Source organism: Quercus robur, chromosome 3 (assembly GCF_932294415.1).
Source record: "Quercus robur chromosome 3, dhQueRobu3.1, whole genome shotgun sequence".
In the NCBI taxonomy this organism is placed as follows: Eukaryota; Viridiplantae; Streptophyta; class Magnoliopsida; order Fagales; family Fagaceae; genus Quercus; species Quercus robur.
In genome coordinates, this window is record NC_065536.1 from 66,842,785 (window position 1) to 66,870,741 (window position 27,957).

A 27,957-nucleotide genomic window follows, 5' to 3' on the forward strand; every position below is an offset into this window, starting at 1 on the left:
TATGGTATAAAATGCCTGGTGTGGACCCAGAGCGGTCAAATTTCCATCAGGTGGTTGATGATGATGCTGCTATGTTCATGACTGACTTGGTGAAGGGATATGGGGAGATTCATGTCTTTGTGGAGCATCCAGTGCATGAACCAGTTGAGTTACCAGTAGAGGATTTTGAGCCCTTAGCTGCTGCAGTACCTGGTAGTGAAGTAGAAGGTGTAGGTGTAGAGGTTTTTGCTAGTGACAGAGTGCTTCAAAATGATAATGAAGAGTATAGACCTAATTTTTCACAATTTGGAGGCCATGATGATGCTGAATTTGTTAATGAGGAAGTTTGTGCTAGGAGGGCTGACAAAGCACCAGTTGTTGATGACCAAGTTGAGGAGAGTAGTGAGGGCAGTGAGGGTGCATACTTGGGCAGTGAGGGTAGTGAGGGCAGTGAGGATGAGAGGAGTGACTTAGAAGAAGAGGCAGAGGCAGAGGCAGAGCCAGAACCAGAAGTGCAACCAATGAATATTGGTGAAGATAGTCCTGATAGTTGGGACAATCAAGCTGAAAATGCTGAGGTTGAAGCAGGACAAATGGGTGGTGGTGTCATGAATTCTGACTATGAGAGTGAGGAGTTGCTTAGCCTTGATGAATCATCATCAGGCAGTGAGGGTGGTGATGATTCAAGTGATGATGACATCCCTGTTGCTGAGGTTGACAATTCTATTAGAAGCAGCAAATATCCAATCTTTAGGCCAGTAGCCAAAGCTAAGAACCTTAGGTTTGAAAAGGATATGTTGTTCATCTCAGCTAAACAATTTAAAGATGCTATAACTGATTATGCAGTCCATGGTGGGTGGGGTATAAAATTTGTAAAAAATGACTTGGTGAGAGTGAGAGCCCGATGCCAGCCAGGGTGCAATTTTGTTGCCTACCTTGCAAAGGTGCCAAGGGAGAAGAGTTTTAGATTGAAAACACTGAACATGGAACACACATGCAGCAGAAGCTATAGAAATCCAAGGTGCACAGCATCATACATTGGGAAGAAGTTAGTGAAGACGGTTAGGAGACAGCCTGGCATAAAGCTTAAGGATATTCAGGAGGCTGTGCATGAGAAGTATGTGGTTGACATAAGTGCAGGCAAGGCAAGTAGGGCTAGAGAGAGAGCTCAAGATGCTGTTGATGGGACCCACACTGCACAGTTCAACCAACTATAGGAGTACTGTGATGAGTTGAGAAGGTGCAGTCCTGGGAGCACAATATTGATGAAGGTGCATACTTATGAGGATGGTGATTTGGCAGCTGAGCATGGATTGGCAACCGGGCTGCCATATTTTGAAAGAATGTACATCTGCCTTGAAGGTTGCAAGAAGGGCTTCTTGGCAGGGTGCAGGCCAATCATTGGTCTAGATGCATGCCATCTGAAGACCAAGACAGGTGGTCAGCTGATGTGTGCTGTTGGCAGAGATCCCAATGATGAATACTTCCCATTCGCATATGTAGTAGTAGAGGCTGAAACAAAGGACAGTTGGACCTGGTTTCTTAATTTATTGCTTGCTGACATAGGAGATGACAAGCAATGGGTGTTCATATCTGACCAGCAGAAGGTATGATGGTAGCTTTATTGCTTGTTGAATTATTTGTAGTTAATGGTAGCTTCATTGCTTGCTGAATTAAATGATTGTGCTTTGCAGGAGTTGGTGAACACCTTTGTTGACAATTGGCCACAGTACGAGCACAGGATCTGCTGTAGACATTTATACCAAAATTTGAGGAAAAATCATCCTGGTGTCATTATTAGAGACCTTTTTTGGAAAGCAGCCAAGGCTACCTATCGGCAAGCATTTGAGAGGGCAATGAATGAGCTAAAGGAGGTGGATGAAGATGCATTCAAATGGCTGTAATCTCAGTCAACAACTATCTGGGCTAGGCACATGTTCAAAAGTGATGGGCAGAGTGACACGGTCTTGAACAACATGTGTGAAAGTTTCAACAGCACGATAGTTAAGTTCAGGAGCAAACCTATAATCACCATGGTATGCATAATTCTCCCTTTCATGTGCATTATGATCCATAGACCTATGTAATTCATGAATGATTAATTCTCCATTTCTCTCTATGTGCTTGCAGCTTGAGTGTATTAGGCTATATCTGATGACTAGATTTCAAGCAAACAGAGAAATGATTACGAAGGTGGAATCTGAGTTGTGTCCTAAGATAAGGAAGAGGCTGTACAAGGAGAAGTTGGCATGCAGCAAGTGGATAGCATGTTGGGCTGGTCGTATGAAGTTTGAAGTGAAGAGTGGGCTTGAGAGTTTCATTGTGGACTTGGAAGAGAAGAAATGCAGCTGTAGGAGGTGGGACATAGTTGGCATACCATGTTGCCATGCCATTTCTTGCATATTTTTCAACAGAGAAGATGCTGAAAAGTATGTCAATGCTTGCTACAAAAGGACTACCTACATTGATTGCTATGAACCCATTATAGAGCCCATCAATGGCCAGAATATGTGGGGTCCTACTGGACTGCCACCTGTGCAACCCCCTATCAAGAGGAGACCTCCTGGCAGGCCTAAGAAGAAGAGGGCACTGGAGCCTGATGAACCTAGAAATCACAGAAAAAAAAGAGGCCTAGGCATCTCAAAACAATGCAAGTTATGTGGGAAATTAGGACACAACAAGAGGAGCTGCAAGGGAGAAGTAGGAGGGAACTCCTCCTTGCCTGGGAGTGCATCCCAAGCCAGTGGGACCACTAGAAGGGTAAGTATACACTTTGACTTAGATATCCTCATTGTTTTGTTTTTCAGTTGGCAAACTATTAATTGTTATTGTGCTTATGCTTGCAGGCAGCCAAGGATGCTCAGCCAACAGTACACAGGGCACAACCAAGCTCTAATGATGATGTGACCACAAGTGCACCTCCAACCCCCACTGATAACCAGTCCAATCGAAGACCAAAAAAACAGAGGAAGAGAAGTGCAGTCACTACTGAAACCTTGAATGCAACTGGGAATGCAGCAAGATATATGGCAGCAATGAGATCTGCTAAAAGATAGCAAACTGAAGCAGGACCTTTTTTTTGTTGTGCTATATGTTGAAGCACTCTTCATATATTTATGTAACTGCTAGAACAATTGGCATATGTTTATGGGCTGACCAAATCCTTTTTTGTATGAATGTGCTTTGTCACATATTTTGTAATTATTGTGGTACACCAAAAACTACCATTGGTGTTAAATATTTTGTAATTATTCTCCCATTGTTATGATGATTCAGCTTCCATTATTCAGATTTGCTTTGCTAGTTTTTAGCTTTGGTTTTTAAAATGCTTAAACTCAAATTTGCTGGTTTTTAGCTTTGTTGGGCAGTTTGGTGATTATGCAGACTTGGTGAGCATTGGAGTTTAATGTGCTGGGAGTAGCCACTTTAATGTGTAATGATGTATGAATAAATGTGTAATGATGTATGAATAAAGAGCTGCTGGTTTGGTAAGTTATGCAAAAACTATGCAGGTTTGGTAAATTATGCAGGCTGCTGGTGATGCATGCAGGTTTGGTAAATTTTGCAGCCAGCTCCTTTAATACATAAAGAGAATTTTGCAGCCATTCAAAATTGCAGGCTGCTGCTGGTTTCCATTCAAAATTGCAGTGTCAAATTGACAGTTGATGCACAGTTAATATCACAAGCACAAACACTTAACAATAATGCAATAAATTGGTACACAAATCATAGATTAATTAAAAAGACCATATTCCATTGCTAAAGTCTTGGATTGCAAAGAGAATTACACCAAAAAATCAGGCATTTTCCCACTACTACAAAAAACACATTCCAACACAAATTATGGCCTTTTTCCACTAGTACATACACCAAAATTCAGGCCTTTTGCCACTAATACATACAACAAAATTCAGGCCTTTTTCCACTAACACCTACCCACCTAATGACCCATTCCCCCCCACCTATTTAGCCAACCAGAAGAAGCATCAAACAAAGTAGCATCCCACTTATCACCAGAGACAGCCCCAGGCAAATGAGCAGCCTCTTCTCTCTCTTCCTGTAGCCTACAATTTGAGCTTCAAGGGTCAAAATCCGTTGCCTCTGCTCCGGAATCAGCACCTTCCTACGCTCGCAGATTTCATCATCAACCCACTGAAAAAATTTACACTTGCGTCCAACCTGACACCCAAGGACCAGATAAATGATGTTAAATGAACAACCAAAATCATGAAAAACAGTAACAAATAGTATTAGCAAATACTACCTTACCAGAAACTAAAATAGTATTAGCACAATGTTCTTGTATTAGCACAATTTATATTGTTAGCAACAAGCTGAGTTTTTTTTTTTTCCTTAAATTTTTTCAAATTTTTATTTATTTAAGAAAAGAAATTCTGGGTTAGACTTAGACTAAAGGGGATTGCAAGATTGAAGCAAGATTGAAACGAAAATGAACCTGAAGTGCTTCCAAAGTTAAAAGCCCAGAAATTTAAAAACATTACAAAGAGAGATACTACCTTACCCAGTAATTTGGACAACCGTAGAACCTTCTTCCAAGGTTGTCAGATGTCCACGAAACGACCACAACGGGTCTCTCCGAGCAGAAGCATCGGGCTGGGCCCCTTTTCCTCAAGCTTCCACTCGATGACATCGAGCTTGAATCCATGGAAAGCAGTTGATTTGAAGGTGTTTTTGAGTTCGTGACTGGTGAGGGACTTCAATCCGTGTGGTGACTGATAAGCGAGGAGCTGAGGAAATTTGGGGGTTAGGGATTTCTATTTGGGTGATTTGGGGTTTTGCTTGGTTAGGGACTGTCACGTGAGTGGCAAGTGACTAGGAATGGGCGGGAGTAACTAACAGTGGTACTGTAGAGATTATTTTATTATTGACTACCAATGCCGTTTGCCACATCAGCCATATCCGTTTATGAAGTAACGGTAGGGACTAAAATGGAACCGCTTTTCTGGAGAGGGACTAAAAGCGGTAAAAAAAAAACTTAGGGACGAAAACGGGAATCGGGTCAAAATGTAGGGACCAAAATGTGATTTTCGCCTTATTTTTTTAGATCCCTTAATAAACAAGTAGAATCTTATGCATAAGTTGCACGTAACCAATATCTCACAATATATGACATCCACGAGTGAGTACTACTGTGTAGTCTCACATGTGAGCCATCAATTGCATAGAAGATAATTTTCTCAAGAAAACACGTTCAATATTTTGAATATAGTTCGTGTTTTGGAAAATGATGCAAATAGGAGATTAATATATAAAAATAAAGATAAGTGGGTTTATATTCAGCCATATTGAAAGTTAGATGAAAATTAAAATGTGTTCCATATGAGAAAGCTACATGTCAAATCTAGAAGCAAATTATAAATCACTCTCCAACAAACAAAAGAAATTAAGAAACCATATGTAAAGTGGTGGATCGGGTATCCGATCCAACAGTTTTCAATCTACAAAGTCTAATCCGGCATTACAACAAACCTCAAACCAACAAAAGATGTTAAAGAAAAAGGTAAAATCATCCATTGCTTAAATAACAAATCTCAGTTAATTAACATTAATCAAAATGCAAAATAATGGAAGAAAAAAGTAAATCTAAGAAATAAAAGGGGCATACAACTGATTGATCTTCTGGCTTTGGTTGGACCCAAAAGATCAATAAAATTATAATGTCCACATTGTTCAGTCCAATTTCCCTTGTGAGAAAAGCTGAAGAAAACACTTTCACAAAGCACTCTGATATCCAACTGCTATTTTGCAGGGGTCTCTCAGGTAGCCCCATCAGTGCTGCAGAATAGTTTAAGCTAGATTTTTTAGTAATAGCAAAGGTAATCATTATTTAATTAAAGTAAAGAGAAATCATGCAATCACTAACCTCGGCTTCGGCAGGTTTGGACTCATCTCCTTTGAAGTTGTCTTCACCTGCATGACAGCACTTATGTTTGAGTATCCACTTTCAGAAATATGTTTCCGGTAAACATTTAAGCTAAAATTAAACGTATACTTCAGTTTTCTATCAAACGGGGACTATTAGCCTAAAGTGCTTTAAAAAATTTCCAAACAGGAAGGTTTAGAAGGAGATGCATTCTGTTCCCTCTTACTAACAAGAAAGTGTCTCATGCATCGAATATATGAATCCTACATCTCACAACGTGTGGGTCCATTGTGACGGGATGGGAGACCTACACACTATCAGAGGGAGGATATATATATCCTATGCAAGAGACAATTATTGTTACCAACGCCAGGGGACAAATAGAGTGACCAATCAAGTAAACACCACACAAAGTGTACACTTTCTGTGCAGCAATCACCTAAAGCTTTTAGCTAATAGATCATCATTTTATAACAATTCAATAAACTAAATCATCTGACATCTATCCACTGGGTCCATAATACCTCCATCTTCAGGCAAATCAGAGGTCCAGAGAGTGAGGTTGTCTCTCAACAACTGCATTATCAGGGTGCTGTCCTTGTATGACTCCTCACTCAAGGTGTCCAGCTCTGCAATTGCCTCATCAAAAGCTTGTTTAGCCAAATGGCAGGCCCTGAAAGTTCCAGTAACAATGTTAAATCAAGACAGACTAGCATGAATATGATTCAAAATTCCTAAGCATGATAACAAGGGAAATAGCTCAATACCTCTCAGGTGAGTTCATTATCTCATAGTAGAAGACAGAAAAATTGAGAGCAAGGCCAAGACGGATTGGGTGGGTTGATGGAAGATCTGTGTTTGCAGTGGCCGAAGCAGCCTAACAAAGAGATGGCAGGAAGGCACATCAAGTAATGTCAAAAATAAAGAATGATACATGAACATGCATTGTTTGAATATTGGTGGATATGCAAGATATATCAAATAAACATGCCTCGTATCCCTTCAATGACTGCTCAGCTGCCTCTTTCCTGTCCTGTTCAGTCTTAAACTCAGCAAGATACCGATAATAGTCACCTTTCCTGAAGTCAAGCATAACACATCAAACCAAAGAAGTATAATATTTCCCAAAGTAATAAGTATAATCAAAACATAAACATGCATAAATAGATATACGGGAAGCAGAAAAAGTAAATTATAATCATATCCAAGCATAATTATTCTCTTGTTTTTTTATCCTTTGGAATATATTCAATATAAAAACATCAGATATACATATAACTGTATTCAATAAAAGTAATCAATTGCATGGACTGCTACAGGAGTTGCTTTGATCACATAAGCAGCAAAATGATGGGATCTACCCTAAATGAGTACATGACTCACATTTTGTAGTAAAAAACCGTGGCCTCTCCCGAAGAGGATGAGGGGATCAGGTGCTTGTCAATGATACTAAGAATGTCATTGCAAATCTTGCAGAGTTCCTCCTCAACCTTCTGGCGGTAACCCTTAATAAGTCTAACATTGTTGTCATTTCCCTTAGACTCCTCCTTCTGCTCAATTGAAGACATAATGCGCCAAGAAGCTCTCCTAGCACCAATGACATTTTTGTATCCCACAGAGAGGAGGTTCCTCTCCTCCACAGTCAGCTCAAGATCAAGTCTTGCAACCTTTTTCATACACTCGACCATTTCTGGGTCATCAATCAAATACAAGATTTTAGATAGAAATAACTTCCATAATATAACTGAAAAATAGTTTCTGAAATACATTTTATATAAAAATGTCCTTTTTAATTGAATACACATAGCTTTTTTCACATGTTCTTTTTTATAAGTACAGTGATGTACACAGTACTCAAACTTGCAATGTACCGATAATCCAAAACTCAAAGGCAAACATACTATCCAAACAAAAGATATTCACTTATTAAGACCCAAAAAAAAAACCTTTTGGCATATGACTGCTTAATGGATGAAGAAAACATTGAAACAAGTGGGTTCCTAAAATGCCTTCATATGCTTAAAAATGGGTTTCCTTTCTTTAAAAGAAAAAAAAAAAATGCTCTTTTCATCTCTTTTTCACCTAAAATAAACTTTTTTGTTCCTAAATTCGGTTCAAATTAGATTTTTCAGCTTTCAAATTTAAAAAGTTTCAATTTCGTCCCTAAAAAATCTAAAAGGTACCAATCTTATAACATGGCCTGACACAAATCTAACAGAAAAATAGACGCGACAACGAAATTGATACCTTTTTTTAATTGTTTCAAAGACAAAAATGGAAACTTTTTAAATTTTAGGAACAAAAATGAAATCGAACTCATTCCAAATTAAACAGATCAAAAGTACATTTCAATAAATTTCTTCATTCCATTTCAAATAAATTACATGGAGACAACACAAAAAGGTTTACCGCACGAAAAAATAATTTTACTAGTATCTTCCATTTATTTATTTCTTCAACAACAGCCCGAGTCCCAAAATTTTACAGACAACTATGAATCCTCAACATACTAATCAAAATTTTACATACATTACAAAATTCTCTTAAGATTTATTTACACAAAAAACCAAATATAATAACAAATCCAAATCTAACAACATTATTAATGCCAGCTATGAATCCAGTAAATCATGCTACAACAACATTAATGAACATTTCAAATTGAATCTCAGATCAACACAACAAATCGTACATCAATTAATGTAATGTAAACAACAAACATTCAAACATCAACAAATCCTTAAAACAAACAAAAAGATCCGGACAAAACCTTCGTAACGCTCGGCTTGTTCGGCGAGTTTGGCCAAGTAAACCTGTGTCTCTCTCTCCTTCTCCGTCGACATTTTTTTTTTTTTTCACACACAAAAATAAAAAATTAGCAAAAATTGAAAAAACTAAAAATAAAAAAAATGAGAGAGAGAAAACCCAAAAACAAAAAAGTGAGATGAGAATGTCAGATGCGAAGAGAATGGAGAAGGGTTTATATATAGAGGAAAGAGGAAGGGCTGTTAAAGATCGAGGCCAGGGAAGACTAGATCTGGACCGTTGGTTGAGTGCTGTGGGATTTGAAAATAATGAACTCCCCCCGCGCGATTCGTGAGTTTTTTTTTTTTTTTTTTTGGGTTTTGTTGGGTGTGTTCATTTTGGGGAACTCAACCAACTTTGTTTTTCTTCATGTTTTGATTTTTTAGGATAACAACAATTTCGTAACAAATTCTAGGTGGCGTATTGTTATTGACTGTTACGGGTGAGTAGAGACGTAATTTAAGTTGTAAATTCGAGTTAGAATCGATAATAACTTATCAACTTATGATTTGTTGTGAATATAGTACTTCCCTTTATTTTTTGGTACCTTATTTTTTGAGTTGAATTTGTTCAATCCCTTCGATCGGAAGGGTTTTTTGGGTAACACGAATTTAAAATTTGTTTTGTTTTTTAAAAAATGTTTTTTGTGTTCTGTCGATGAAAAAACCAATTTATGTTTTTTGTGTTTTTTGAACTTATGTTCTGTCGATGAAAAAACCAATCTCTTGCAAAATTAGTTCAAAGTATCTAATTTTTCGGGAATTTTTATTTATGAAATATTAATGTTGAGATACTATTGAACAGCTATTGGTATTTCGTTTTGGATAAGTTGTTCATTGCAATTGCTTTGATTCACCATCTAGTAAAAGACCACTGTAAAATGTCTTAACAAATTTATGCTAGGAATTTTACTTAAGTTACGAGACTTTTTGATCATTTTTTGTTCTCGTTGAGAAAAGGAAAACATTCAATGTCATGATACGCGTATATAAGTTTTGATTCGCCTTTTAGTAAAAGACTGTAAAATATCTTAACAAATTTATGCTAGAAATTTTACTTAAATTACAAAACTTTTTGACCATTTTTGTTCTTGTTGAAAAGGAAAACATTCAATGCCATGATATGCGTATATAAGTTTGATGACAAGATTAGATAGATGTCAGTAAACAGGGGTGTATAATGGACATTAATTAATCATATATTTGAGTCTCTTGTGATTAATTTTAATTTGTAGGAGGCATAACTCATTATAGACATGTCACTGGGATACCTACAAAAATAAAGATTTGGCTTGGGGGCATTGGTACGGCAAGATGATGAACCAATGGTTAGATGGCCAATCTTATCAACAACCAAAAAAAAAAATGGTTAGATGTCCAACATGTTAGTTGGATAATTAAAAACAAAGATTCAATTGGGTGGCATTGACCAAATCACTTTGATGCCTATGTCAGTGATGATCTCGCCAAGAATTAGCTTTAGGAGGTCTTATGCACTAATATTTTCATGCACTATACTTTTCTTAGCCTTGGGGATCTTGGATTTATAGGATCATTAGAGATGCACGTTCTTTGATTGTAGCCCCATCTCAATCGTGGCCTTAATGGTTTTGTTGCTATTGCTGTTATAAGCATGATTGGTGAGGTTGCCGTTCTCATCCCAAGAGCTTGGGCCATGATGCTTCAGCTATAGGATTGAGCCTATAGTCATATGTTTGGACCTCTTGTCCAGGAAGTCCCAAGCCTTTTTTTTTTTTTTTGGGGTGATATGACATGTTGCTTTAGTCTCATGTTGTCATGAATTTCTTTGACTATCCTCCATATGACCATATATGATATATCAAATTGCATTGTTTTTGCAACCTGTTATGTTTCGCAATATGTTTTTATCAATTAAAATTTAAAACATTCATTTTAAACAATTGATTCATCTAATGGTATACACAAAACTATGAGTGATTCCATTTACACCTCTTCTGCTACATTTCTACAAGATACTAGTTGCCCTGCTAATTAGGGATCAATAGCATTAGCATCCTTCATTAATTAAACCCAATATTGCTCCCTCCTACAAAATGCAATCATACTTACATTTTTCAAAAAAATTTTATGAATCGATCTGCAATGTTCACCAATGGATATGATTCCCTTATTGTAGTTTCTATAAACAGTTAAGAAAATAGAGTAGTATTGTTAAAACAAATATATAATGAATATCTCCTGCTCAATCGCAAATGGGGATGTAGCTCAAATGGTAGAGCGCTCGCTTTGCATGCGAGAGGTACAGGGTTCGATCCCCTGCATCTCCAAAATCCTTTGAACATTATTTTTTTAGTTAAGTTTGAATCAACTTTTGATTCTGTTCAACATATTTTTTTAGTGCTTTTCTCTCACTGTTACCCTGTTACCAAGTTTAGATCAAGTTCTGATTGTTTCTCTTCTCTCACTGTTACCGTGTTTCCAAGTTTTGATTGAAGGAATTCGATGCAGTTGACAATCTAAAGCTGACCCTTTTCAAGACTTATCAGTGTGATGACTTATGAGGCTATCAAAAGATTACAACAGAGAAAATGAATGATTGGGTCTCTCAAGTTTCAACTAGAGCCTCGTGATCAAAAGGATGTGATGTGTAATACGACTAGATGATTGCACAAGAGTCAAAAGACTAATCTATGCAGAGTTTTAAGGAATGCACAAGAGAGGGTGCATGTCAATTCTGAGTATTAGAATTTAGACGTTGAAATCGCTACAATGGTCGTGCTAGCTAGAGAAACCAAGATTAACTTCTAAGCATGTGCCATGGTATAATGAAGCTCTTTGAGGTAGAAAAGGGCAAGTGAACGGACCCGGATTTTTAGAAAGATTGATGGACATGATCAACATCTTGTTATTGCGAAGATGTGGAGAGGGAAGGGTTTAAAGACCAATAGGTAAATTTTGACACCGGTCTCGTGTATGAATTATTTGGTCTAGAGAGGAAAGTTTGCCGAAGTAGAAAGCATGATTATTTGTGAGAAAAAGTGAGGAGGTAAACTTAATTTTGTTATATAAATCATACTGTTATTTTGTAGATAGATAAAATTTTAGCAACCCTAATATAATTATTCTTTATCATTAGGTCAAGACATGAATAAATATTTTGTGCAAGCGGGATTCAAATCTTAAATTTTTTATTTGATGACAAAAAATTTTACTAATTAAATTAAGCAAAATCCATAAATCCAAACCAATTTTAAACCTATTGGACTAAAAAATGTAATCCCAAAATCACCCTAAACTCATAAATTTTTTGAAATCCTTACTATTAGGGTTAAGTTGGATCAGAAATCCACAATATTTGATATTTTCATTTATACACTTTAAGAATCTCTAATTTTGCTGTTCAAAACAATAGTAATACACCATTTTTTCCTATCTTATTACAATAAATGACAAAAGAGGATTCAAACTCAAGTAGTATTACTATTACTAACGTAGGTCTTTTTATAAGAAGAATTAGTAGTATTGTTGACATATAAAACTTAATTAATTACTTTTTCTTTCTTTTCCTTTTAAAGTAATTAAAGAAAATGAAACAAGTTCTCCTCAATGTTTTGAATTCTGTTTTGTTCCATTCTGATAGGAACGACTAGAATATTTTGTACCAGATATAAAACTAGTACTTGGAACCTCTTTATTTCACCTTAACACAAATTCTAATGCATTTTTGTTATTTCGGTGAATTTCAATCCAAATGTGGTTTTCAGACGAAATGGTTATACACTATGATTATTATTATTATTATTATTATTATTATATAATACTATAAATTAATATAGAAATTTCATTTCAATCGATAAACCAAAATTGTCACTAAAACGGAACTTTGGTTTTCCAAAAAACATTAAAAAAAAAAAACGCATGAAATGGATGGGCCTTAACAAGCCCAAATACTCTCAGCCCAGACCAAATACTCCAACCCATATTCATCTCTGGCTGATAGAGAGAGACTCCTTCGTTATAGAGCGAAATATGTAGTGGGTGAAGCCCATTTAATGTGGCAGATGCCCTTGAATGAAGACTCCTATTCCAAACAGAAATCGGAAATACTATTGGATTAGACATGTGGTGCCGCATGAAAGTGTGGCGACAGACTTCGTTATAGAAGCAAGCAGTGGTGCCGCATAAGGAGAGAGCTACGTGAAAAAAGAGAAACAAGAAGAGAAGAAAGTTATAGAGGAGAAAAATAGTGTGTGCGTGAATCTATAACCGCGAGACATTCACAAGAAGATTTATTATTATAAACTATGGTGAACATGATAATAGGTTACAGGTTCGACCCCAATGACGAGGAGCTAGCCACTTAACCCAGTCAAAGACTGTGATTTGTATGGTAAGAAAGAACCTTGGGAATGTTTTCTGCAGGAGATCCTGTTGTTAAACAACTCTATTTCTTCACAAAGCTTAAAACTTATGACAATGGCACCTGCTTCGACCGAATAGTAGGATCAGGTTCATGGAGCAAGGATAAATTCTGCAAGACTTCATTAAAAGGGATTGAGAAAAGTAGATTTCGCTATGAAAGCAACGAGAACTCGCCATCTAAACAAAATGGTAACTGGATTTTGTATGAGTACAAAGACTTGAACCCTCCAAATCAAGATGTGAGTATACTTAGTTTTTGCTTTTCTTTTTTTTCAATTCCTAAAATTTAATATTGGTTTTAGTGTATGAAGCACTAACACTTCATTTAGCGATGAACTCATGTTAATTATACCGGTGTGCTACTCATATCTACCGGCCCAAAGCATATGGCTGTTTCTTACCCAAAGTGTTAGTGTCCGTGCTTCATAGATTCTAGTTTTGTCTAATATATATATATATATATATATATATATATATATATATATATATAAAACCGAAAATTTTGACTTTTTATTAACCTTTTCAGAGCTTGCCACATCATTATTGACATTTCCTCTCTAGAGCTGGCCACATCATTATCGAAAGTATTTTTATAAAACAAAATTATTTAACTTCTTTTAATTAATAATATCAACTTCAACCTGAAGAGGACTGATTTTGGACATCAATAGCCAAAACCCAAACTTAACAAGGAATGAAACTTTATCTCTCTAACAAGTCAAACTTAAACTCAAACTCAAACGTTGATAATTTGCCTTCAAATTACATATATCTTTTTCTCTCTATACGCTCCTCTCTCTTTTTCTCTCTCTCACTCTCTTTTGAAAGCCTTCTTCTCTCTAGGCTGCCTCATGATACCTCTTCAAGAACAAACCATCCTAGATCAATGGGGAGGTCCCTCTCCAATTTCCACACATCCAAGTGAGTGTTGCCCTAAAATTTCCCTGTTCAATTTCTGATAGTGGTTATTGTTGTTATATTATTGCAATTTTAATGTGATTTCCTTCCCTTTGTAAATTTGGATTTTTTTTTTTTTTTATAAGGTTTCTATGTAGGCACTAATTTGTGAGCCTTTGATTTATGGATAAATTCCAAATTCGAAAGGGAGTTTTGGATAATAATTTTTATTGGGTTCCATTAAGGATTTCAAGGGTATTTGAAAGTTTAGCAAAAACTAAGAAATACTTATGATTTTTTTTATGATTCATTTATGGTGGGTTTGTGCATTGACATTAGATTTTGGGAATTTCTCTACAAATTTAAATAGCTCTAATAGTGCATACCCCAATATTTTTATTATAAAAAAAATAAAAAATAAAAAAACCGAGTAGAGGTATGAGCTCTTCTTTTGTTATTTTCTTCTCATCTACTTTGTTATATATATATATATATATTATGATTTTTCATGTATTTTTAAAAAAGTGATTTTCGTACATGAATCACCAAACCCTACGCCTATGACTGTATATGATTTTTTTCATCATTTAAAGTTTAGACCCGTTAAAATTTAAAACTTATTGCTTTATGGGTTCATGTACTTTTTTCCTTTTCTTATATTTCTCTTTTAAATAGTCATATATTTTTTGAATTGTTTTTATAGGGACCAGGGGCCCAAAAATATATATTGGGCCTTGGGCCTTATTCGAGGAGGTTCAGTGGTCCGAGGACAGATTAACAGTAAGGAAGATGCAAGACTTTGAACTTCATGGGCAAACTATGATTGTGAAAGGTAGGGGAAGTATGTTGAGTAGTAGTATCTCCTCAGCTAATAAGGTGGAGATCAGAAAGTGTGTTCTATCGTCTAAGGTGACATTCCAAGAAATTCTATTGATAAGGATACGTTTTGTGAATGTATAGGACAAATGGGAGCTAGGAAATATTTAAGGGAAAACTGCTACCACCGCATTAAATGCTCTGCAGCTAATTTTCTTACTGCATTAATGTAAAGAAGACCCCTGAACAGTACTGCCTTAACTACCCCAATTCACAGAGGATCTGAGAGGGTGTCTGATGGGACAATCACTCAAGTAGTGACTTTGATGATCAAAAAGTGGAGGGACAAGATTGTCTAAAGAGAACTATATAATGTAAGAGACCCTCCATGGAATGGGGATCGTGAAATTGAAGAAAGAAACACTGTAGCCATTAACACTGTATTTATAACCAATTTCAAACAATATATACATGAATTGATCTTCTCGGACTATGCCAAGGACGATTTTCTTGAGATAAAACCAGTCCATTTTTACTTTACTATCATCTGGACCCATTATAATTGTTACCCAACTTATTATAACCTAGTTTTCCAACCCACTCTCTACAAATTTATTGTGTTGGGCTCATTGGACCTAGATCCACTTACTTTTTAGGCTTGGGATCCAAACTGTGTGCTTATAGTTTCAATAACTTATTCTTTAATTATATATCTTTTTTAGTATTTTGGAAGTTTTAACATCTGAATTTGTGTTAATTTTTGCAATATTGGAACATGTTTAGCAGATTTCAAAAACTATACCATGTATTATTCTTTCTAAAGTAATTAATTTTTCTTTTATATTTCTCTATTGTGTAATCATATACATTTTTTTTTCTTCAAAAATTTATAGGAAGTAAATCTTATGATTCTTTAATATTCTTTTGCCTTTCAAAAGTTTTAACATCTGAATTATTCTTTTGATGGTAACACATCTTTCTTTTATATTTCTCTATTGTGTAGTCACACACACACACACACACACACACACACACACACATATATATATATATATATTATCTATAATTTGTAGGGTTTGTGATAGGCCAAAAACTTATTGACCCATTGTGATGAATTAATTGATTAATTAACCAAGTTTATTAATTAATCAGATTAATATGCAATATACATGGCAGCATAAAAAAAAGTCACCAATTAAACTAAGTATGTAGCAGAAATTAAATTGACACAGTGATTTATTTATGAATGAGGAAAATCTACACGGCAAAAATCCCACCGGGTAATTTTAAAGTCACCACTTCCGAGAATCCACTATTATTAAAATAAGCGGTTACAAGTAAAGGAATCTCAGTACCTTATACCAACTTATAGTTGAACCCTTACCCCAATACCCAATTAAACTTGTTCTGTAGTGACAATCTCTCTTTGTAATGCACAGCTCCCAGTATGTGACTAATCAATTGCGCGGATTCCAGTACGTGACTTCAATCATCAACTAGAGAAGGTTGTTGGCTGCAAAGTTTTTCTGTTCATCACTCGATGAAGATCATGAAGTTGCTTGGTCACAAAACCCAATGGTGTACAAAACACAACAGCTTCTTAAAGAACTAGGGCAAACTAGGTTTCTGGTCACACTTCTTTACTCTTGTGAAATGTGCTCTTGTGTAATTGTGCATAACCTTTTACGACCCTTAAAATAATCCTTATATATGTTTAGGGTTGTGAGAAAAGAAAGCGCAAACATATATCCACGGATTGGATGAAAAACAAAACAGAAAATCGAAAATTCATAAACCTTAATAAATACCCTATCTATTGAGCTGCTGTTGAGCCACAGGCTGAAACAGCTCTTCAAGGCTCGATAGATGTTGTACGGCACCAAGATCCCAAGACCCATATGGGCCCTGGGCTCAGGTCCAAAGGAACGACCCTATCGCCCTAAGCCCTTCTTAAAACTACCTTCATAAAGAACGAGTTTTGGGCCTCGGATCCTGAGCTGTGCTCAGCACAAAACTTCCCAAACAATCATATAAACCCTGTCCGGGCAAGTCATGGGATGCTCGGGGAACATCATTACCGAGCAAATTCGCCTGAGCTGGAACCAAGTTCCAAGGCCATAATTGTTACATCCCACTCTCACCTAAACACCCACTTAAAACAGATAATATTGGACTTTCAATTGCACTAGCGATGGCAGTAATCATGATCTCCCCACTAACCTAAGCTATAACTAGCAGAAGTTGGGGAAGATGAAGAGGTTCAGAAGAAAGAGAGAAAACAGTCATTTAGAGAGGGGAGGAACATTACTTTAAGTCTCTGTGCCGAGAACGACCTAAAGTAGGAAATCTTGAAGCCCACTTTACAAATAAATTGTGAGCCCAAGTGAGGTTAAGCCCAATAGTCTCATTTTAGGCTTGCACAAATGCTATCTGTTGAGCTTTAATGAATAGCACTTTTCACACTTGAATCTTGGACAAACCTGCATGGCTTTAACACTTGAACTTGAAACCTTATTTCTTGAAGTATTAAACACATCCTAAATCTACCCAATTACAAGTAAAGTGCGTTTTGTCAAAAGATTAGCCAATTACATAAAATAATGACATATGTTCCTAACATGTATAACATGTATGTCCTAACAGTTTGAATCTTTTGATCCCTTTCAATAGTTATAGCTATGGATTATTCTTTTGAATGTAATCCATCTTTCTTTTATATTTTTCTATTATTTAGTTATACATATTTTGTTTTGTTTCAATCATTTCTAAGCAATGAATCATCTGATTTTTTAATATTTTTTAGTCTTTCAGAAATTTTAATATCTTAATTTTTGAGTTATTTTTTTGTAGTATCTAAAACTATCTTATAAATTTTTTGTAAGACATTGCACGTTTAGGTAATGACTTTTTCATCAAATTGTAACACAAATTGAAGTCATACAAGAGCAAATCAGCAGTGGTATAGTTTCTTAGTCAATTTAAGATTTTATAAATTTATTTTAGACTATCTCACAAATAAGTAGATTCCCATGCATAGTACGGGTTAATAACTAGTTTGATATCTATTTTGTAACTCCAACTCTTAATTGTGTTAATGTTATCAAGATTAATGAATAAAGAAAAGATTGTGCCTAATTTTATATTTTTTAGTTTGGTACATTTCTCACATTAATTTTTAGTTTTTTCTAATTTTTCATATCATTAAATGTTATTATTTTCATTTTGTTTTTTAAAATTTGAAATCAAGGTCATTTAACTATTAGTTGCGTAAATTTTGTGGCTCAATTATCAAGATTAAGTCCATTTGACTATTATTGAATTTTATATTACTTACCAGAAAAAGATTAAGTCAAACAAGTATGTTCTTGTTAATTAAGTCAAAAAACATTTAATATAAAGATTAGGCGAAACTACACTATTAGTCCATGAAGTTTACCCTGTGTGCACAATTGGTCCCTCAAGTTTGAAGCGAGCACAATTAGTCCCTTAAGTTTTAAAACTGAGTTGTATTGGTCCTTTTACTAACTGCGGTTAATGGTGTTACTTATGTGGCTAACGGAACAATGACTTGACTTTTTTTTTTTTAATGATGTGTCAAGTTTTTAATTAAAAAATTTTAAAAAAATAGTTTTTAGATGAAATTGAAAAATCATATCAACTGGATTAAAAACAAATCTGATATTTGTTTAACAAAAAGACAGTCTCTCTCTACAAACTGTGTGTTTGTGAAAGACTCTTTGATATCCAAATCAACAATGGAATCTACTAGCTATCGTCACCGACGGTCACCGTCGAGCGACCGATTTCTGACTGTGTTCTCTTTCTCTCCACCGTCGTCCATCGACGTAGGCGGTGGATATGAGCTCAACGAAGCTGAAGTGTTTTGGACCAATGACTTCACGGACGACGATCACTACGATCACGATCATCCTTGTTTAGCTAACAAGTTACAGAAATCAATGAGCTCGGGAATCCTCACGGCGTTGTCGGAAACCGATAACCGATCCCGAAATTTTCGAGACGGACCGGTTCTGTGCCAGAAGCCATCAATCTCCGCAATTCCGGCCATCCCGAGGCCGCTGGGGAGAGAGCTCTCTCAAGCTCTAAACTACAACAGGAAGTTCCAGAACGAGAACCCATAGCTTCACCGGCAGTCGGCTCCGATGAAGGTTCTGGTGCTGTCGAAGGCGATGGCAGGGAAGAATCGAAACGGGATGATTGCCGATGACGTGGCGGCGGATGATTTGGACGAGGACGAGATGTTGCCGCCGCACGAGATTGTGCGAGGACGATTTGGATGAGGCCGAGATGTTACAAATTAAACAAAATCTGATATTAAAAACAAATCATGTTTTTAATTAATTTAATGAAGTGGCATGTTTTTAATTTTTTTTAAAAAAAGTTACTTTATTGTTCCGTTAGTTTTATAAGTAACATCGTTAACAGTAGTTAGTAAAATGACCAATACAACTCAGTTTTAAAACTTAAGGGACTAATTGTGCTCGCTTCAAACTTGAGGGACCAATTGCGCACACATGGTAAACTTCAGGGACCAATAGTGTAGTTTTGCCTTAACAAAGTAGATATTTCATTTTGTCCATACTTTTTTTTTTTTTTTTGAGAAACATTTTGTCCATACTTAATTGTATCAATTTTGTCCCTAAACTATTAATTATCCCAATTTCATCCCAAAACTTTTAAAAATGGAAGAACTTTAATTGTGTCAAACTTGTCAATATATACATTTTATTTGTGTCAATTTCATCAAAACTTTTAAAATCAGAAATATATGTTATTATATATTAAATATTTTTACGATGCAGCTAACAGAAAAATATGGTTTTAAGAACTCTATGTCTATGATGCAGTACTAACCAAGGATTTCTCAATCCAACTTTTGCTAACTTGATTATCTCTAATTGACATATTTAATTACAGTCTAACAAATATGTTCTTTGTCGATTGTCATTTAGTGGAAAAAAGGAGGAATAACCATTGAAGATCTCCTGATGAGATGGTTGATATGAATGACATTGGTGAACATCCTAATCTAAAAAATGACTGAAATACCCCATAAACCAAAAAATTACCAAAATATGCCCCTAAAACCAAGAAAATTACCAAAATACCCTCCAAACCTTAAAAATTGGCCAAAACACCCTTAAACATAGAAATTTACCAAAATACCATAGAAACCTAAAAATTAAGCAATATACTTCCGAAACCTAAAAATTGAGCAAAATACCCTCGAAAGCTTAAAATTACCAAAATACCCCTGAAACCTAAAAACTACCAGAATACCCTATAAACCTTAAAAATGATTGAAATATGCTCTAAACTTAGAAAATGACCAAAATACCCTCGAAACCTAAAAAATACCAAAGTACCCCCCCCCCCCGAAACCTAAAAAATGACCAAAATACCCCTAAACCTAAAAATGACTAAAATACCACCCTAAACATTAAAAATGACCAAAATACCCTTGAAACTTAAAAAATGACCAAAATACTCTAAAAACCTAAAAAAATGACCTAAATACCCCTTAAACATAAAAAAATGTCTGAAATACCACATAAACCTAATTGAATTTCAATTGGATTTCAATTAGAGTTTAATTTTGCACCACGTGGTTCATCTAATCTAAATTTTTAAATTTTTTTGCCTAAATCATGTGTGTGTAACTGTAATTAGTTTTAAATGTACACGTTCTTATGTACGGGGTTACACACTAGTTATACACATAATAGTAATGTAATGAGAAATTTGACATAACTAATATCATGAAAATTGAGGAAAAACCATTTTAGTACATCTAAATATCCTAATTGAACTAATGTCTTATATGTTTAATAACTCAAGCTAACATCAATAGTACCACTTCAATTGATCAATCTCATGCGTAAACACAGGTTACATATAGTATTAATTAATTTAAACTATAATTTGACCTCAAAACTATAGTTTGAATTTACTATTTTTGTTATCATAACGATCAATTTTTGGAAAGCATATTTAAAAAAAAGTGTGTGTGTGTGTGTTTTTTTTTTTTTTTTTTGGTTCTTGAAAACTTTAAATATCTACAGTGTTAGAATACATTAATTTAGTTCCACATACAAATAGCATTTTGTTTAGTAGTCTACTAGTAGCACTTCTATGTGGAGTAACACTCCCTTAAGGGTTCAATTATCTGCACCAACATAATTTTCAGCTTAATATTTTTTTTCAGCGCCAATTTTTTTCATTTATTTTTTATTTGAAAAAAAAAAAACCCTAAACTATCTCTCTCTCCTCTACTCACGCGTTTCTGCCTCCCACAAACCTCACGCCTCTCCTCCCTCATTGATCGGTAAGCTCTCTCTCTCTCTCTCTTTCTCTCTCATTGATCACCATTGTTGATGAGTATGTCATTTATATCTCTTTTTAACTGTCTCTTTGTACATTCACATTCACTTCTCACGTCTCCCTGTTTATTTTTTGCATATAGTGACTTTGGAGTTATTGTTTTGTGTTTCCATTCGAATCAAATATGAATGAGGATTAATATTTTTTTTCCCTTAAACAAAATGTATCAATTAAAATTCTAGTAATAAGAAGGTCAAAAGATTGGCAAAAAGAAATAAAGCAATTCTAGAAGACCATTACATGTTTTTGCTATGGCGGAAAATGGGAGAGCAGTATTGTGGTCAACGTGAAAGATGTGCATAGAGAAGTGTAAAAGAAAAATAACTTTGAGGAAGTATTATTGGATCCCTTCATGAAATGTTTTATGATTTGATATGAGTTATTTGTACTTACAATGGTTGGAAAGCAAGTGTCTTGGAAACTTTAGGAAACATATTTGAAATTGATCTGTTCTTAAACCTACCTTGTGTGAGCATCATTAGAATTGATTTGAAACCCTATGGCAAGTTGTGAATAGAAGCACGGTATCGTATTTAGTCCTTTGCAAGGGACGGTCATACCGTAGCTAGTCCTTTGTGAGGGACGGTCCCAAGGAGGGGACAATGCACATTTGGTAGGTCCTTAGCAAGGGAGTTGATCAATTCTGGTTCCAAAGAGGAAGCTCCTTAACAAGGGAGTACACCCTTAGAGCTCCTTAACAAGAGAGTGTACCCTTAGGTCCAAAGAGGGGACCGCGCAACCCTGTCAACGTGAGGATTCATGCTCTCTAGACCTTATTTGAGTTTGAGGCATTACACGTGACCTCTTTGTCCATCATGGCAGAAAGGGGGAGATGTTATGTTGAGGGGGAGACTTTTATTTGATTATGTTATTTTAATTCTAAAACTCTTGTTCTTTTCTATTTGGGACTTGTACCTTTTTTTTTTTATTTTTTTATTTTTTTATTTTAGTCTTTGATACACTATGCTTTATGTTTAGTTTTTGGTTATTGGTTTAACAATTGGTATCTGGCTTTTTATGTTGACTCACATGCTTTTATTTATGGTTTTTTGTAGTATTTTTTTATATATCATTGTAATCAATATTGTTTAGCTATCTTTATTTCCACATATGTGTTTATGCTTTATTTTAGTGTTTGAGAAAAAGGTAAGTAATCTCTACACAAGACATTCAACCTCCTTGCCGCTTCCTAGGATTGTGTAGTTTATAGGGATATAAATTTTCTTTGAGCTGTATTGTATTTGAGTCTTTAGATGTAAATTTTTTTGTATGAATTGTCAAAGGGGGAGATTGTGAAGTCCTTATTTTTAGGTTGACAAATCATGAACATTTGTAACAGTTATAATCTAGGTTGTCTCTTAAATCGGTATTGAAGTAATTCATAGTACAAGACAAACCAAGGTTCAAACGAATCGAGAAACATAAACTGGACTATTATTGCACAAGATTTTATCACCAACTCGACTTGTCGAGTGTTACATAAGTCGACCGATTGACTGCATATCTCAACTAATCGAGAATCATGCTGATTGAATTTGTAGTATTTTCTGTCAACCATTTGATCTAAAGCTACTTGCATCTTAAGTACACTATATAAGCAAGCCTTAGAGCATGTTTTCTAAGACTACAGGAGATTAGTGTATTGTACATAGATTTGAAATTTCCCAACCACTCTTGAAGCATCAACTAGAGACCTATGTTTATTGAAAAGATCCTATGATCAAAGTGAAATTGTTGCATCCAATTTACATTCAAGTTACTGGTACAAATCTTTTAGAGTTGTCCTTGGAGTCCTGAGCATACATTCACGTGCAACAAGTTGAGAATAGAAGAACCCATAGTCTTGAAGCTGTGTGTGGTCACGTTAGTAAGTACTACAAGAAGTAGCATTAGATTTAGGGTTAAATCTTTTTTTACACACTTGAATAATATTCTAGTGGATTTGTTGACTTGGGTATTGATGATTAAATCCCCCAAGTTTTTACTATGAAATAGTTTGTTTCATTGGCTTTCTCAGGTCATCATTTTGTTGTCTTTGTGTGATGCATATTTGTGTGTTGCTATTCATTTTAGATCTAAAGCATAAGTAAATTAATTAATTATTTGGTCAAGAATTGGTTAACTTTGTTACTATTGGGGCCAAAAACGCTAATAATAGCTAATCAAACATGTATAATCACAATGCCTTGAAATCTGTATTACTAGAAGCACGTTATTAATACAATTAAACATCTAGTAGTAATCTCGGCATTATATAATCTTAAACAAACAATTGCCTTCAACAACATAAATTTGACAGAATACAGCGTCTTATTATATCCTTGCTTGTCCTAGTCAAACTATGATGGTTCTAGGAAAGTGCACTTCAGCTTGATAAAATCCGAGAGACCATATGCATAGTTGGTCTAGATTTTGGATTAGCATGCAAGCATGCAATTGCCAACTTTCTGATGAGTATTAGTTGATTCTCAACCTCAAGAGTGGGAGGTGGAAGGCGTATGTCTAACAAATCATTCAACAAGAAATTATCCTCCACGGTTGAAGTAGATAGAATGGAGATGATTTCACCAGGATGCCTACCTTTGATCACTTCAATAGCCAAAACTCCAAAGCTAAACACGTCGCATTTCTCAGTTATCTTCATTGTATAAGCAAGCTCTAAAAAAAAAGTAGAATATTATGTCAATGTATTCATATGATCTATGTTCTATATTGATTAAACAAGTAAGTACATTACCTGGTGCAAGATATCCATATGTGCCAGCAAGTGAAGTCCAATTGGATGAGTCTTGATTAAGAATCTTCGCTGTGCCAAAATCTGAAACATGAGCCTCGTACTCTGAATCCAGCAAAACATTTTTGCTTGATACGTCCCTATGAACAATTGGTGGTGAACAATCATGGTGCATGTAAGACAAAGCGTAAGCCACACCTTTGATGATATGCACCCTCTTATTCCAGTCCAATTCTTTAGCTCCTCCATCATTGCTCAAAATTGAGGCCAAGTTACCCTTTTCAAGGTACTCGTAAATCAAAATTGAGAAACGTGAATGTGAACAAAAGCCATGCAATTTTACAATATTTCGATGCCGAATTTCTGTTAATGCAGTTATCTCATTTAAGAACTCTTTTTGTTGTGAAATATTACCATCACACAAGGATGTGAGTTTCTTAACTGCAAATGTGTCTCCAGATAATAGCTGGGCTTTATAGACGGTTCCATATCCTCCTTCCCCAATGCAAAACTTAGCATCAAAACCCTGGGTTGCGTCAAAGATTTCCTGGTACATTGTTCTTCCATCAAAAGTTGATATTGTAAACACTTCTTCCTTGTCCATGTATGTGTTTTGATTTGTCTGTGGATTTTGCCCTTTTCCTTTTAAAATGAAGAATATTCCTAGGAATAACAATACAAGTGAAAGTGATCCCAAGAGAGGGAAAATGATTTTATTTCCCTTCTCTGAGATATGTCTTGCCTTACAGGGTTGCAATCCCGTAACGTTTCCACACAATTCTTTATTACCTTGTAATGCTTCAATGTGAGCATCATGAAATGCTCGACTATTGGGAAGAGGACCCTCTAACTCATTATAGGATATGTCGACAAACGACAAGCCACGCATCTTTTCGAAAGCAGTTGGAATGAGACCAGAGAGGTTATTATGGGATACATTCAACAACTCCAAGCTCTGCATATTGCTGATTTGTGAAGGTATCTCTCCTTCGAGTGAGTTAAGGCTCAAATCTAGCTGGGACAAATGAGCTAATTCACACATTTGGGCTGGAATGTTAAGGATAAACTTGTTGTTGCTCATATTCAAGTAATGTAGTTTCAAAAGGTTCCCTATATTTCTCAGGATTTCCTTGCCAAACCTATTAGTGGATAGATCCAGATACTCAAGATTTATTAATGATCCAAGCTCCAAGGGTAAACCACCATAAAGTTTATTGCCATTCAACATCAGCTTCGACAAAGAAGTCAACTTTCTAAATTCCTTTGGAACCTCCCCAACCAAGTGGTTAGAAGAAAGATCAAGTAATTGGAGTTGAACTAAGTCTCCTATTTCAAGTGGTATGCGACCAGAAATATTGTTCCCAGCAATCTTTAGAGTAGTTAGTTGTGTGCACTTGCCCCAATTGTGTGAGATTTCACCATAAAATCTATTGTAACTTAGGTCCATGTACTGTAGGTTTCTATAGACACCAAAATCTTCAGATATATTTCCAAAGAATTGGTTTCTTTCAAGGCGGACTCTAATTAAGTTTGTACAGTTTCTCAAGGTTTTTGGTATTGGACCTGTGAGATTGTTGTTGTCTGCCCTTAGTAATCGAAGAGACCCACTAGGGCATAAGTTTTGAGGCAAAAAGCTAGTGAAGTGGTTGGCATCTAGTAGCAGAGCAGTCAACTTTGTTAAGTTTCCGATCCCGTGTGGAATGGGACCAGAAAGTTGGTTATCACGAAGGAATAAAGCTTTTAAGCCACTCAACCTGCCAATGGAAATTGGAATAGTACCGTTCAACTGATTTCTACTCAGTTCAAGATCAGTTATGGATGTCAAGTTTCCTAATTCTTCAGGAATGGTACCAGAAAGTCGATTGTTGTACAGGTGTAAAAGAGTTAAGTTTTTAAGAGAACCTAAAGATGTGGGAATTAAGCCAGAAAGATTATTTGTTTCAAGGCTTAAGAATATGAGAGACTTCAGATTTCCAATTTCTAGGGGGATAGAGCCAGAGAGCTGATTTTGGTTCATATGCAACAATGTTAGCTTTTCAAATTTTGCAATACTATAAGGGATGGGACCTTTGAAACTGTTGTTACTTATGTCAAGTTCAACTAAATTGGTAAGGTTTCCAATTTGTGGAGGAATGGAACCAGAAAGTTGATTATCATAGAGGTACAAATAAGCCAAGTTGCTTAAATTACCCAGAGATATAGGAATGGAACACGAAAAGAAATTACTATTGAGAGAAAAGTCAGTCAAATAGCTCAAATTACCTAATGAAGCAGGAATGCATCCACAGAAATTGTTGCCATACAAAGAAAGTTCATTAAGAGACTTTAAATAACCTATTTCTGGAGGAATTGAGCCACTTAATTGATTTTCAGCGAGGTGCAAGACCTCAAGGTTGATCAGTAGGCCAATCTGGGGTGGGATTTTCCCCGAAAAGTTATTAAAGGATAGATCAAGATATATGAGTTTAGACAGGTAACTAATATCAATAGGAACTGTATCAAAGAGTTCATTCATGCTGAGATCAACAAATGAAAGGTTAGGGAGTGATGAGAATGAAAATTCATGGAGAGTACCTTTCAAGCCTGAGTTAGTCAGGTTTAATCTGATAACACTTCCTGCATGGTTGCAAGAAACACCGAACCAACTGCATGGATTTGAGCTTGCATTTTGATTGTTGGAAGAATTGGTTGCATTATTATTAGGATGGAGAGTCCATGAAGGTAGGAGTGACTGGTTTTTATTTTGAAGACTGGCTTTCCAAAGGAGAAGAGCATTTGTCTCGGTTTCTTTATCTACGTAAACAGAATCAGAAATAAAGGAAAAATGTAACAGGGCCAACATGAATAGAGAAACGGGGGAAAATACGTTTTTGAAGCTAGTGAATGCCATGGTTTTTTTGAAGCTAATGAAAATTAAGGATCTGATTCAGTATCCCTGTTTATCAATTTTCATCATTCTCTTTCTTTAAATACCAATCAAGTCAAGCATTGTCCTTAATGGGAAGAGAAGAGTTTCAACATCATCATTGACTTTGGAAGGGTAGAGCTAAGAATTTTTGTTTGAGGACCAAGTTTTAGCATTAATATAATTATCAAAAACAATCCCACATAGAATATACACATATGCGTGCTTTTTAATTATATACACTTTTTTTTTTATTTGATAAGTTATATACATACACATACCCAACAAAAAAAGAGTTTTGTGTTTTTAATCAAAATTATATTTGATGGCGGTATTTCATAAAATAAAATTTATTTTTATCATTTTCATAGTGAAATTCTTAAAAAGTTTCATTTTAATTCCAAATTATTAAATTTTATACCAAAGTAATTGAAAAATCTTTCAATTAAACTAATGAAATTTTCAAAAACATGAATTATCCAAACATACTTGAATTAAGTTCTAAACATATTTGAAGTTATTTTACTCTAACTCATTATATGGCAACTAAAAATACATTTCACGTGTAGTTTTTATGACAAAATTTTTTTAATGAGTTAATAACTTGTTAATTGTTATCTAACGAGTTAAAAAAAATAAATTCAAACATATTTGATGCAAAGTTTTTTATATATATATATATACTAAGAAAAATTTCAAAATTTGGGAGGGCATGGTCCCAGCCATGTATCACCCCTAGACTTTTGGGGTTCTCGCGTGGAAAAAAGAGTTTTTCCTAGTGCCACAAACAATCATAGAACTATTACTTTAGCTCTCTTCCGTAACAGACGGGTTGGTTGTTGGTTGTTACGGGTTGGTTGTCAGTTTCACGTATACCTACCATGAACATAAATTTTGTGGAAATTTTTTTCCAAAGTTGTTACGTTTTCACGTATACCTACCATGAACATAAATTTTGTGGAAATTTTTTTCCAAAGTTGTTACGGGTTGGTTGTCAGTTTCACGTATACCTACCATGAACATAAATTTTGTGGAAATTTTTTTCCAAATTTTCCACAAATTTGGAAAATTTGGAAAAACTTTCCAGATTTGTGGAAAATTTTGTGGAAAAGTTGCATATATTTTTTCTGGT

The 27,957-nt window shown here is 35.2% G+C and overlaps 3 protein-coding genes and 1 non-coding gene across 4 annotated transcripts; 2 read left to right on the forward strand and 2 right to left on the reverse strand.

Moving 5' to 3' along the window:
- Positions 1-1,819: 1,819 nt before the first annotated feature.
- LOC126716451 (uncharacterized) lies at positions 1,820-3,232 on the forward strand. The gene is made up of 3 exons (XM_050417281.1): positions 1,820-2,015; positions 2,110-2,739; positions 2,826-3,232. Exons 1-3 carry the CDS (start codon positions 1,914-1,916, stop codon positions 3,033-3,035), a joined length of 942 nt encoding a protein of 313 aa, XP_050273238.1. The 5' UTR covers positions 1,820-1,913; the 3' UTR covers positions 3,036-3,232.
- Positions 3,233-5,342: 2,110 nt separating this feature from the next.
- On the reverse strand, positions 5,343-8,972 carry LOC126719004 (14-3-3-like protein GF14 iota). Its single transcript, XM_050421475.1, has 7 exons — positions 8,634-8,972; positions 7,247-7,553; positions 6,855-6,942; positions 6,631-6,740; positions 6,388-6,536; positions 5,864-5,910; positions 5,343-5,775 (listed from the first exon to the last, which is right to left on the reverse strand). The coding sequence occupies exons 1-7, from the start codon at positions 8,704-8,706 to the stop codon at positions 5,770-5,772; spliced, it is 780 nt and encodes a 259-aa protein (XP_050277432.1). The 5' UTR covers positions 8,707-8,972; the 3' UTR covers positions 5,343-5,769.
- Positions 8,973-10,903: 1,931 nt separating this feature from the next.
- Positions 10,904-10,976, forward strand: TRNAA-UGC (transfer RNA alanine (anticodon UGC)). Its single transcript has one exon. It is a non-coding gene; the product is annotated as a tRNA-Ala (tRNA).
- A 12,398-nt stretch (positions 10,977-23,374) lies between these two features.
- Positions 23,375-26,893, reverse strand: LOC126719005 (MDIS1-interacting receptor like kinase 2-like). Its single transcript, XM_050421477.1, has 2 exons — positions 23,924-26,893; positions 23,375-23,844 (listed from the first exon to the last, which is right to left on the reverse strand). Exons 1-2 carry the CDS (start codon positions 26,808-26,810, stop codon positions 23,552-23,554), a joined length of 3,180 nt encoding a protein of 1,059 aa, XP_050277434.1. The 5' UTR covers positions 26,811-26,893; the 3' UTR covers positions 23,375-23,551.
- Positions 26,894-27,957: the final 1,064 nt, after the last annotated feature.

Bases quoted from the DNA above. Each gene is read 5' to 3' on its own strand.
- LOC126719004 (XM_050421475.1), bottom strand. From the start codon at position 8,706: ATGTCGACGGAGAAGGAGAGAGAGACACAGGTTTACTTGGCCAAACTC. The intron at 6,943-7,246 runs GTGAGTCATGTA...GCTTGACTTCAG, and splicing joins ACGGTTTTTTACTACAAAAT to GAAAGGTGACTATTATCGGT. The intron at 6,537-6,630 runs GTATTGAGCTAT...TGGAACTTTCAG, and splicing joins ATAATGAACTCACCTGAGAG to GGCCTGCCATTTGGCTAAAC.
- LOC126716451 (XM_050417281.1), top strand. From the start codon at position 1,914: ATGTTCAAAAGTGATGGGCAGAGTGACACGGTCTTGAACAACATGTGT. The intron at 2,016-2,109 runs GTATGCATAATT...ATGTGCTTGCAG, and splicing joins GCAAACCTATAATCACCATG to CTTGAGTGTATTAGGCTATA. The intron at 2,740-2,825 runs GTAAGTATACAC...TTATGCTTGCAG, and splicing joins CCAGTGGGACCACTAGAAGG to GCAGCCAAGGATGCTCAGCC.
- LOC126719005 (XM_050421477.1), bottom strand. From the start codon at position 26,810: ATGGCATTCACTAGCTTCAAAAACGTATTTTCCCCCGTTTCTCTATTC. The intron at 23,845-23,923 runs GTAATGTACTTA...CTTTTTTTTTAG, and splicing joins ATATGGATATCTTGCACCAG to AGCTTGCTTATACAATGAAG.